A 13505-nucleotide genomic window follows, 5' to 3' on the forward strand; every position below is an offset into this window, starting at 1 on the left:
TAATAACAGTTGCACGGTCACCATTACATTGGTGATGATTATTATCATTATATGAATGTACCATTAAAACGAATTGGAAAGACATTTATGCCCAGATACTCAGTAGTCATTAATGTAGTTGGTGCCCGAAAAGATCCCGGGTAGAATAGGTCTTCAGCAACCCATGCTTGCTGCAAAGGCGACAATGCTTGTCGTAAGAGGCGACTAACGGGATCAGGTCGTCAGGCTCACTGACTTGGTTGATGCATGTCATCGTATCCCAATTGCGTGGATCGATGCTCATGATGTCCATCACTGGATTGTCTGGTCCAGACTCGATTATTTCCAGATCACCGTCATATAACTGGAATATTGCTGAGTGCGGCGTTAAACAACAAACAAAAAACAAATAGTTATTGCCACATGGGGTCGATTTTGAATGGTGCCTGAGTTCAAGTTGAGTAATATTTTAGGCCAGCTTGCACAAAGCGACAATAGCACTAAAGACTCATGCAACCCCGATACTTATGTATAGACTTAAAATACTCGTTGTGATAGAATGACTTTGGACAAGTGGTCTCTGGCCTAGGCAGCCAAGCCTGGAGCTAGATTAGCCATTAGTCCGTGTGTTGTGGTTTCAACGCTGTTGTTCTCGCTCTGCACAGCGACAACTTGATGTATTGGTGATTATTTTATTCTTTGTCAAGAATTCTCTTGTTATATTATTTGGTGCGGTTGGGTAGACTAGTGGTTAAAGTGTTCGCTCGTCACGCCGATGACACGGGTACAATGTGTGAAGCCCATCTGTGTTGTCCCCCGCTGCGGTATTGCTAAAAGCGGCCTAACACAATACTCGCTCACTCTTGTTATATTTGCCCTTGTTAATACATATTTCGCCATGTGACGAATATTTTGTGCTGTGACAAAGTGTACTTATTAACTATGGCACAAAGTCTTATCATTACTCACACAATGTACCTGGGTCCCGCTCCGTCAAGTGATGTTAGCTCTGAGATGATAGTGACTCCCGTACATTAACACAGACTAACGCTAGTCTTATCGCTAAGATCACTTGGAGGAACGAAGGTAGTTTGTATGAGTAATGACTTGGTTTTGTACCAGGGTTCCTATGGCTTAGGATTAATCGAAGAAAAGTAGAGTAACCTTGTAGCCTAAAACCTTTGCTTGTCACGTGGACAAATAACGGGTTCTAGTCCCTACTAAGGTGCAATTCAGGTGCCGTTACATGGCTGGAATAATACTAACTTTGAAGGTTAAACCCAACATTTTCGTTGGAAAGCCAACAGGTTTCGGGTTAAGAGGCACTCTTTCAAAATACGAATAGTATTATAGTAAGGCAAGGGTTTCTCGGAATATGATTGAGTGAGTTGGGTGTAGAGCCGTTGTTAAAGTGCATTTAAGTTATTTTTCGGCATGTCAGCTTACCATTGAAGGGCAGTTCAAAACGATACAGTTTAACGTTTACCTCTTTGGTTAAAGCTACGAGTGTCTTTCTGTCTGTGTGTTTGTTGTTTAACACCGAACTCAGCCATGTTCCAGCTTTATGACGATGTTCTGTAAGGAATCGAGTCTGGGTCAGACAATCAAGTGATTGAAATAATGAGCAAACATCCACGCGGTCGGGGTACGATGAGTGAGTGAGTGAGTTTGATTTTACCCCGCTTTTAGCAATATTCCAGCAATATCACGGCGGGGGACACCAGAAATGGGCTTCACACATTGCACCCATGTCGGGAATCGAACCCGGGTCTTCGGCGTGACGAGCGAACGCATTAACCACTAGGCTACCCGACCGCCCCCGGCGTACGATAAGACACCCCCAACTAAGTCTCCGAGCCTGACCACCCGATCCATTTTGTCTCTCACGACCAGCATGGGTTGTTGGGGACCACTTCCAACCCAGAATGCCCAGAAACATAATTCTGCACATCGGCCAAATATGACAGAAGAATGCACATATCAGTGTGCATAGCTCGATGTAGTAAATGTAGTTAAAAGTGTAACACCACCATATTCGACTTAATGGTCACTTTATCAGGGACACGCTTACATTCCCTCTGTCACTGAAATGTGCTTTTTTCAAAACATTAGGGTTGGTATATCGTAAAACAAGATATGATAATTTAATCTACCGCTAAATGATATCAACAATTTCCAATTGAAAAGGTGATTTCTACTGTTCCCTTAAAACATATGGCTTTGGCTTTCATCACTTACTGTAGAGTAATTTCCATTTTCAGTGGCTAGGACAGACGAGTTGAACCAGAAATCCAAGCCAATGTGGCTCTGTTGGCCTGAAACAGTTGTCTAGGGTATTATATCTCCATTGCATTGTGATAAGGGTCGAGTGAGGATGTTCCCTCTCTCGCCTATGAGTGTAATTTGCTTCAATTTCATTAAAATCAGACCTTAGTTCTTGCTTAGTCTACATGCTGTAACCTGTGTCCCTTGGGGTTGACGCGCCGAACGCGGTCTGGGGTGTGTATCTCTGTCCCTATAAATGGTGACTGTCTATTGCGGGATATGTCTGAACTTCTGTATCTAAGGGGTGACTGTCTAATTTGGTCTAGCGTCCTTACCTCTGTCCATTAGGGGTATCTGTATAATGTGGTCTACGGTCCCTACCTCTCTCCCTAAAGGAGGACCATCGGAAGCCGTCTACCGTCTGTACATTCTAATGCAGTCAAGCAACAGAACCTGACCCTAAGAGATGACTGTTTAACGCGGAATAGCGTCTATACCCTTAGGGATGACTGTCTAATGTGGAATAGCGTCAAAACCTGACCCTTAGGGATGACTGTCGTATGTGGAATAACCTCAATACCTGACCCTCAGGGATGACTGTCTGATGTGGAATAGCGTCAAAACCTGACCCTTAGGGATGACTGTCTGATGTGGAATAGCGTCTTTACCTGACCCTTAGGGATGACTGTCTGATGTGGAATAGCGTCTTTACCTGACCCTCAGGGATGACTGTCTGATGTGGAATAGCGTCTTTACCTGACCCTTAGGGGTGACTGTCTCATGTGGAATAGCGTCTATACCTGACCCTTAGGAATGACTGTTTAAAGCGGAAAAGAATCTTTACCTCTAATATGAGTGTAGTGGTCCTCCGCCCCTCCATAGAAGCCCAGGAAGCTGTCAAAGCCCCGGTATGTGGGCGTGTACTTGGAGTTGCAGTACCCGAGGTGCCATCTAGAAGCGTCAAAGACACAGATTTCCATCATCAGAATTTTTTGGTAAACAAATCATGAATAAGTTGTGAGCTAACGTTAACATATTTCCAATTGCAAACTAATCCATATGAGTTGTATGACTGTATTATTGTAAAAAATTCTCACGGATGGTTCCTTAGTTTAACAGTGATTGGGGTGTAACGCTACGGATACATGTTACCCTGTCTGGCCCTCATTATCACGTGTCTGGGTGGGGTGTCCATGTTAAACTGTAGCATATCTCAGTGGGCTAGCACTATAAAAACGGCATTATACCGGACTAGTATAAGCACACACACACACACACACACGCACGCACGGACGGACGCACGCACGCGTTGTGAAGGGAAGCCCCAAGTGATGCAGGATATGACCACTTTGAAACCGACCAGCATTGATATGGTGCTGACCTAGAAACCAAATCAGAGCGAATTTTAGATTCGAACCAACGAGCATAGTTACTGGCATGCCTTAGGAGCACAACTATGCACCAGTGCAACCAAGGTATCAAAGACCTAAATGTAGTTGAATTGTGAGAATAGTTTGATGCTACACACTTCCCAACCATATGTGTTTTGTATCCGAGTTTTTTCAGCTCCTCTGGAAGCAGGCGGAACTTGTCCGGTAGATACATCGGTCGGTCCTGCGGCATGATTCCGCTCTGGAAATAGTCACAACCATGACAAAAACAACAACATATAAAGTGATTAAAACGCCCGGAAAATCTCGGTTAACATGAACTCGCCAGGACAGGCTTTGATTGACTTCTATAAAATAATTACTTTTTCCTCTTTTCAAATTTCAAAAGATTGTCATTGTCGTCATATATTACCTGAAGGCCAGTGCGGAAGGGATACTGACCAGTTAATATGGCCGTCCGCGATCTGAAATGTAAATATAAATTATTTCTGAAAAAAACCCACATTGTACAATGTAAACATGTTCAACTAAAAACTGCTATTAATGTATAACCAAAACTTATATCTAATCTCTGAAATGAAAATATTCTTTTTTCTTGTTAATTTGTCTTTTAATATATAATAAAAGGGAGCTAAGAGAATCTCTTACTTTCCCCGAAACTGTCAACTATAGTCCATGGATAAGCGAGAGTTCTTTTATATAGTTTATTGCAATTTGTCTATGAACTAATTCTCGACATATGTTGAGAATTCCGGGTTAGAATATGTCCCCAGAATGATCTTGTGGAAAACTAACTTAAATGCATTTGAAATTGTTTCATCATTCACCGATGGAGTGAAGTCATGCTCTAAGTCTCTGGTTTACCTGACTCAATTATTAACTGTCGTGATACAATATTGCTGATTGCGGCGTTGAACAACTTTTTTTCACTTACTCCGTCTATTGTGAGTGAGTAAGGTTTTACGGCGCTTTTAGCAATATTAGAGCGGTATCACGGTGGGGAACGCCAGAAATGGGTATCACACTTATATCCATGTGGGGTATCGAACTAGGGCTTCACCCACAAGGCTACCCCACCGCCCCACTACGCTGTACTCACGGGGTACAGACGGGCTGGGTGTAGGAACTGTTGAGAATCACCCCTGCTCGCGCCAGTCGATCCAGATTAGGAGTTTTGATCTCGCGGTTCTTCCAGCCAACATCATTCCACCCTGAAAAGTAAAATAATGTTATTTTGGTCATACCCTTACATCCATCGCATGAGCACCCGTGAAGATCCGGGTATGAATTGGCCTTTAGCAACCTTGCTCGCTCACTTGGCTGATGCATGTCATCGTATCCAGATTGCGTAGTTCGAATCACTGGATTTTCTGGTGGATTATTTACAGATCGCCGTCATATGACTGAAATATTGCTGAGAGCGGCATTAAGCAACAACCTAACAACTATGATACCGGGTTCCAATCTCAGGTTCGACTTTATCAGGTTTTTGTCAGTACCTGTGGGTGTGGGTTTCACCATGGTAAACGTCTGAGGCCCGAATCACACATCGGGCTTTCCTTCCACATCAAACTGACGTATTATGATGCAATAGAAATACTGATCAGAGCGGCGTAAACTCAACTCGCTCACAAGTACATATCAAGATAACTTTGATCCAGAGGAGCAACACGGCGAGAAGAAAGTGTGTAGCATGTTCGTTAGTTCGTTCGTTCTTTAACGCCGCACTCAGCAGTATTCCAGCTATATAAAGGCGGTCTGGAAATAATCGAGTCTGGACCAGACGATCCAGTGATGGACATCATGAGCATCGATCCACGCATTTGGGATACGATGACATGCATCAACCAAGTCAGCGAGCCTGACCATCCAATCCCGTTTGTCGCATCTTACGACAATCATGGGTTGCTGAAGACTATTCTTACCCCGGATCTTCACGGGTCCGAAGTATGACGTAAATGAGTTAGCATGTGCCAACATTGGTCAATGAAGATTCCAGTTCAAACCAAAGGCGTTAAAATGAGGGTATCGACTTCCAAAAATCAACATGTTTCCAAATACGCTGAAATGACTAGATTTTTGTTGTTAACTTCTTGTGAAGGAGTTTCTAGGGGATGGATAGGTTATACAGGGGTACCTGGTAGTGACATCGCCGCAACATCGCTGTTGGGTGTAGGGAAACGTGTTTTAGGATGCTTATAGTTAGAAATACCTTGTTTTGTGGGTTGTACTTGTTTTGTTTAAGCCATAACAAGTATATTATTTGTTCTTTATATCGTTTTCCAAAAATGTTTTTAATACTGAGAATATGAAGGAAGGAATGTCATAGTGGTGGCGGTGTGCGTACTCCGTGCGTTCATATATCGTTCGCTTGGGTGTGCGTGCGTTCCCGTGTGTGCTAGTGTGTGTGGGGTGTGTGTGTGTGCGTGTGCATGCATTAAAATATTAAAATGCTTAGGCAATTACTAAACTTACATTCAATTGTGTTCGTGTTCGTGTTCAACTGTATTGCAGTACAATCGTAAACAGTGTATTGAAGATTGAGGACATTTTCGCTTCCGTTACAGTTTTACTTGAGGTCGTCAGCAGTGACCTTGCCAATGATGACCGTCACGTCTAAGCTTCTTTAGAAATAGAAATGTCCGTAGGAAGGATAAAGTAGACAGAGTAAAACATCGTAAAACATGTTCCAGTAGAACCGAGTGAGCGTGTTAGGTTCTACGCTTCTTTCAGCCTTTTCCCCGCCATTAAGGGTATTGGGATTCAGACATTAAACCCATTAGGGCAATCGCACCCTGGCCTTCGACATATCATAGATAAACATCTCACGTTCATGTGGATTCACTGTGTATCTTATAAATCTATTGCAAACACGTGTCTTTCCAATATCAAACAATGAAATAGCACATTTCATTGCGAGAGTATGTTCCATGTCACTCACAAGACAATGCTTTGTCATGCAAGACACGACCCGTGAAGATCCGGTTAGAATAGATCCTCAGCAACTCATGTTTGCCGTAAAAGGCGACGATGCTTGTCGTGAGAGGCGACTAACGGGAACGGGTGGTCAGGCTTGCTGACTTGGTTGATGCATGTCATCGTATCCCAATTGCGTGGATCGATGCTCATGATGTCCATCACTGGATTGCCTGGTCCAGACTTGATTATTTCCAGACCGTCGTCATATAGCTGGTACACTGCTGAGTGCGGCGTTAATCAATAAACAATCAAACAAAACCAACAAATCATACAAGACACACTTGATTATATCTTTAATATAATATTTTGTTTGGATTTGTACTTAAACGAAATTTGTGAATACAATTATTTACACAATATATGTAGTACGAACGAACAAGATGCTTTTTAGAGAAAGGAAATTGATATCTGAAAAATAACAATCTTTCTAAGTTTTCTGTCAATATTATTAAGTCATTTCTCAAGGAAAGCGTATTTCCTTTGACGCTCACAGCGAAGAGTCAATATTACGGAGAATATGTGTTCACGTGTTAATAACGTTTCAAACCTTGCCACATTTTACAGCTGTTTTCGGAAGAGATCTCATTATTGGTCGCATAAGAGGTATAGATTCCGCTCAAATAACTTACGGCGTATTTTTGCGATAATTGGAATATTCAGAAGTGCGACGTCAGTAGCCTTGACCTACTGACCCAGAGAGAAACCTCAAAAAGATACCTAAGCGTAACAGGATACTACATAAACAAACATTAATAAGCAGGCGGTAAGTGGTTCGCTACGCTAAACAAGTTCCAGGGGAATGAGAATTCTTGAGAGGATATTTTCTTTCAGCTTGCGCCTTTAAAGTGCATGAAGACAAGGCAAGGCAAGGAATGGTTGCATGCATCCCGCCTGAAGAGAATGTCATTTCTGAATGACAACTGCTCCAACTTGTAGTTCAGTTGCGTGAGTGAGTGAGTGAGATGGGTTTGCCTCTTTTTGCAGTCATTCGGGTAATTCACAGCGTGTCAGCTTCATGTGGGAGGAAAAACACGTATCAAACAGGGCCCTTTCTCAACACTTATCTTTGAGTAATGTATAGTTCCACACAGCGATCGTAGTGCTGAGACGATCACAACTCTTATAGTTTGACACACACCCCAAGACATCGTTGCGCTGAGATCGCTTTGTGGAACGGGGTCTTTGACATTTACCGCTTTTTTTAATGCCGAAGGTCAGCAAGGGTAAGAACAAGTAGCATGTTTTAAAGTCTTTTGGTACGACGCGGCAGGTACCAGTGACCTCCGCTCTCGGGGCAGGTAAATTATACACAATGACTATACCATTGTTGGGGTACGTAGATGACGAAATTAGCCGAGCAGATCCGAGTGCATTACTTAGATGTAGCGGATTAAGCCGAGCAGACACGAGTTATGAGGGTCGTATAGGGAGGCGATCGAATGCTGTACAATGTGAGTATTTTTTGCATATTTTTTTCCATCAATAATACATTATGAATTCCGGCTTACATCTGGCAATATATTTGTTTCATAGAAACAAGTGAGCAAATATTTCGCTTTTCTAGAATAAGAATACAAGACGGGGGAGCCTATGGTTGGTTTGTTTGTTTGTTGTTTAACGCCGCATCAACCAAGTCAGCGAGCCTGACCACCCGATCCCGTTAGTCGCCTCTTACGACAAGCATCGTCGCATTTTACGGCAAGCATGGGTTGCTGAAGACCTATTCTGACCCGGATCTTCACGGGTCGGGGGAGCCGATGGAAAAAATGTACAAGACAAGATGGCAAGTCTTTTAACACAGAGATATATATTCCATACAGACATCAGAAAGTGAGCAATGTATTTTATGTGGAAACAATTTTATGAATGTTGCTGATGGGTATCAATAGGAATATCAATCACTTGATTGTCTGGTCCAGACTCAGTTATTTATAGACCGACGTCATACAGCTGGAATGTTGCTGAATGCAGCATTAAACAACAAACAAATAAATTTAATACTCAGGAAAACAATGTTCCTTGCCAAAACATCAATAATTTGATTAAATCAGATACATTGTGTGTTTGTTCGTAAAAGGTGCAATTTTAAAATTAGATGTGCAGAAGTCTCGCTCAGAAGAGTGATTTTGATTGGTTGTTCATTTCAAACTCTTAAGGGAGAGAAAAAATCTGTGCCAAGTTGGTGATAGGAGCGATGAAGCAGTGACGTCACTTCCGAAACTGCTCCAGGATATTTATCAAACTAGAATGGAAACCACTCGCATACTGGCTTATCGACGAACCCGTTCGACGTATTCAAAGGAGTTCCCAAAGTTCGGCTAGCGAGAGGTCATTATAAGTTCAAGGTCGTATGTATCTTCGACTGTAATTCCACATTATCGGGTCTGTGTCCACACGTGACAGAAGAAAGACTGGAATGCTTACATCTTGACATCCCCGAGCCAGAACGGAATGGTAAGAGGTGCGCCGTGTCACTGCAGGAGGGCGTGGCTATGTTAATGTACGGTCTCTCGGTAGAGTATACCCTCTGATAATGGCCAAACACGCTTGGAACTGATTTTTCTTTGAGGAAATGTGTTATGAAAAGGAAAGACATTTTGAAATGAAGTTCACTTTGAAACATGTCTGTAAGAAATAAACGGGCTTAGTGTTTTATTAGGCGAGACATTAAAAATAATTGGACCGCCAATCCGAAAATAGTTTTTAAAAACAACCAAAATAGGATTTCATTGCACCGAATGCACAAACATGTTTACCATATGAAATACGCATTTGGTAGGTTATCATAGGTGTATGCAAGGAATCGGTTTAAGTTCTGGTTTGTGAGATGGTTGGGTGCATTATATTCGGCCTTCACATTTCGAACTTACAAGTTTATTGTCATTGTATGATTTAACCTTTGCCGAAGACAGAAACATTTTGTTGCTGTCTCTTCAATATGTCAAGTTACTTTAAGCGCATTCTGTACTGGAGAGAGTCAAGAGTATCTGCTGTATCTGTATCTGTATCTGAAATATTGTGGAGACAGTTTTTTAGACTGTCTTACATACCCTTAAACAAATATATATCAAATACAGCCAATGCAAGTCTATAATGTTTGGCAAGTCTAGATTACTGCAGTATCAGAACATAAAGAGAGTCATCGGGCTCCCTTTTATTATACTTTTATTAAGATAACTGAACAACTGTTTTTTCTGTACGATATGTTCATTTCAGAGACTAGATGTTAGTCTAACAGATTTTATACTGTTATACTTTTATACTGGTTTGTCTGCTCCATACTCTACTATTCACAAGCCGTAATTATATAGCCGGAATGTAGCTTAGTGCGGCGTTGAACAAAAAACAAATCTACATTATACCCGAATGGTGATTAGATGTTTGAGTGTAATATATGTACATAAATGCCCCATATCGCCTTTTCACATTTGTATCAAAACAATCTGTCCAGAGATTTAAATATAATGCATGTGAATGTTATACCGCCTCGAAACCTGTCGGTTCTTGTCAGACAAACCAGTGGTTGATAATATGAGCAACGAACCACGCCGTCTGGGCAAGATGACACGAAATCTGCAACCACTCGATCCGCGGGTGTCGGCTCTTATGAGTGAGTGAGTGAATTTGGTTTAACACCGCTGTGAAAATTATTTCAGTTATATGAGAGAGCATCAACCTGGTTGAGCGGGGCTGATGAAGTGATACTCGTAGGTTTCACCAAAGTGGTAAACGTCTGAGACTTGCATCATTTCGGGCTTTCTTTCCACAACAAGTTGACACACCGTGATATAACCACAACACAAGGACTAATGGCTAATCTAGCTCCAGGCTTGGCTGCCTAGGCCAGAGACCACTTGTCCAAAGTCATTCTATCACAACGAGTATTTTAAGTCTATACATAAGTATCGGGGTTGCATGAGTCTTTAGTGCTATTGTCGCTTTGTGCAAGCTGGCCTAAAATATTACTCAACTTGAACTCTGGCACCATTCAAAATCGACCACATGTGGCACCAACTATTTGTTTGTTTGTTTGTTTGTTGTTTAACGCCGCACTAAGCAATATTCCAGCTATATGACGACGATCTGGAAATAATCGAGCCTGGACCAGACAAGTGATTGACATCGAGCATCGATTCACGCAATTGGGATACGATGACATGCATCAACCAAGTCAGCGAGCTTGACCATCCGATCCCGTTAGTCGCCTCTTATGACAAGCATAGTCGCCTTCTATTCGGTTTTCTCTGCGACTGGTCACATGAACAATATTGTTGATGAATTTTAGCATTCCATCGGTTCTTTCCTTGGAAATGGCATAGACATCTGTGATGCATCATAAATAATTGATCAGTTTCACTGTAGTTGTCGGTAGTCGGTATTTTTTTTTCTATTGAGCGAATTCAAAAGAGCTCTTTCTACAAAACATTTTCAAAGCGAGCAGGATACCTTGACATCCATAGTTTGGAGTTCGAGATGTTGGTGTTTGCTATACGCGCATTCCGAAATGACTCGACCACCCGAGGAGTGCCGAGTGACTTGTCGAAGCACATCTGTTGGTTTCATTCACAAATGGAATTGAATGTGCAAGTGGCGGATTTGACGGATGTATACCAAAATGTCATGTGATGTTTCTTTAACCCTTCTTACGTTAACAGTTAATGCATGTTTCAAATTTTGACTCCCTATAAATATCCCTGTTTAGAGTCGACTGCAAATGTACATTAAGAGTGAGTGAGCGATTGCTTTATATCAGAACGGCGATCATTTGAAAACAAAAGTGATTGGTCATACTATAACTTATAGCAGTTTTCATTCGGGATACATGGGGTTTTATACCCTTGCGATTGCGAATCACCGTATGCCAATTGCGTGGATAGATGCTCAAAATGTCAATCACCTGATTGTCCAGTACAAATTTGCTATTTTACAGGTCGCCGTCATATAGCTTGACTTGTAGCGTTAAGAAATAAACAAAACCTTACTTGGCGATTTAAAGGCACTGTTCCCGTTTATATGACACGTATGTCTGTGTGTTCTGAGATTCGAACCTCAGAATAACACCTCAATTGTTCTGAGATTCGAACCTCAGAATAACTGCTCAAATTAACAGTGGGGTACGGATTAACCTACCACGCACCCAACAACATGTAATTTGTACCCAAGTTTTTTTTTACTTCTTGAAGTGAGTGAGTATGGTTTTACGCCACTTTTAGCAATATTCCAGCAATATCACGGCGGGGGACAGCAGAAATGGGCTTCATACATTGCACCCATGTCGGGAATCGAACCCGGGACTTCGGCGTGACGAGCCAACGCTTTTACCTTGACTTCTTGAAACCCAAACCCATGACATCAAACCGCCAAGTAAGGTTTTGTTTATTTCTTAACGCTACATTCAACAAAAGTCAAGCTATAGCACGTCGACCTTTAAATAATAGAATTTGAACTGGACAATCAAGTGATTGACATTATGAGCATCTGAGCCTGACCGCTCGATCCATTCAGTCGTCTCTATCAAGAAGCACGAGTTTCTGGGATCTACATCCTTACCCGGAGTCCCCACGGGTTAATATGTTTTTAATTGATTGAGAATTGTTTTTGTATTTTTCCAGAATTTAATATTAATTTCAACATTTAAAACATACTTAACAAGACCTGAAGACACCCAATAGGGTTTTGCTCTCGGGGAAGTGATTTATGGTAAAATATTTAAAACATCCAACAACTCGATCTCTTTAGGAAGAGGGAAATATTCTAACAATGAAAGTCGTTCCATACCGAAAGATTTACACAAACAGCCCTAGCTGTAGATGACGCCTGACAAACATACGGAAATACATTAAAAGAAACTGAAAATAGAGCAAACACGATTTTGTATTCTAACAAGTTGAACATAAAGAACCCGGTCTCGTATTGGGTGATCCTACTTTTTGAGATATAAATGTCTTTGAAATAGGTTGTTTACTGTACGTATGAACTTAAACGGGTTTTGCAGGAATTCAGAAGTTGACGTATATACGGCGTTGCAATTTGCCGGTAGCAGCTTCTTTATATTGAGTGAGCTGTCACGAGTGGATTTATATAGTGAGTTAGCGAATGTGACTTTTTGTTGCATCAGCAACTTGTAAGACGCCCTAAATCGTCGCGACGTTTCAGTGTGAAAGTAGGGCAGTAAGGCAGTCTATTCGCCTCTCAAGAGAGAGGGGCGGTCGGGTAGCCTAGTGGTTAAAGCGTTCGCTCGTCACGCCGAAGACCCGGGTTCGATTCCCGACATGGGTACAATGTGTGACGCCCATTTCTGGTGTCCCCCGCCGTGATATTTCTGGAATATGGCTAAAAGCGGCGTATAACCATGCTAACTCACTCACTCTCAAGAGAGAGCGTTTATGGATGTGTGGTGTAGGCCTGTAAATAATTATCTCTGGACCAGACAACCCAGTGAATGATATTGTGAACAACGATCGGGGTATGATGACGCGCCATCAACCTAGTAGCCGAATCTGACCACCCGATCCATTTGGTTGCTTCTTTCGACCAACATTGGTTGCTTCGTGCCTAGTCTGAACAGGGGTCTCCACGCTGGTGTATGAGTGAGTGAGGTTATGATTGAGTGAATGGGATGCACGAGTCAGTGTAGACTAACATTTAGTCTCTGAAATCTTATATAACGCAATATCCTTCTTGACTCTAAAAATAAAAATAAATTCCCTATGCTGATTTGTGATAGAGCTAGCTTGAGCTGGCTAGACTTGCTTTTGTATGCATTTCTAGATTATTTTTTTCATAAAATAAATATATTCCACGGTCATGGTGCAGGACTAGAGTCAGTGTTTATGAGAGAGAATTACTTGAAGACACATTTGGAGAGAGATAGGAGAGAAACAATGAGAT

General features: G+C 41.9%; 1 protein-coding gene across 1 annotated transcript in view; it reads right to left on the reverse strand.

The window, feature by feature from the left end:
* The window catches only part of LOC139462025 (arylsulfatase J-like), a 29341-nt gene that overhangs the window by 13214 nt on the left and 2622 nt on the right, over positions 1-13505 (reverse strand). Inside the window, exons 2-6 of the mRNA XM_071243525.1 lie at positions 4735-4846; positions 4048-4099; positions 3773-3876; positions 3089-3195; positions 2218-2294 (exon numbers count right to left, since the gene is read on the reverse strand). Of these exons, the coding sequence (XP_071099626.1) occupies positions 2218-2294; positions 3089-3195; positions 3773-3876; positions 4048-4099; positions 4735-4846 (452 nt within the window). The remainder of the gene's footprint in view (positions 1-2217; positions 2295-3088; positions 3196-3772; positions 3877-4047; positions 4100-4734; positions 4847-13505) is intronic.

This window comes from Haliotis cracherodii, unplaced genomic scaffold, assembly GCF_022045235.1.
Source record: "Haliotis cracherodii isolate W230 unplaced genomic scaffold, xgHalCrac1.p SCAF_15, whole genome shotgun sequence".
In the NCBI taxonomy this organism is placed as follows: Eukaryota; Metazoa; Mollusca; class Gastropoda; order Lepetellida; family Haliotidae; genus Haliotis; species Haliotis cracherodii.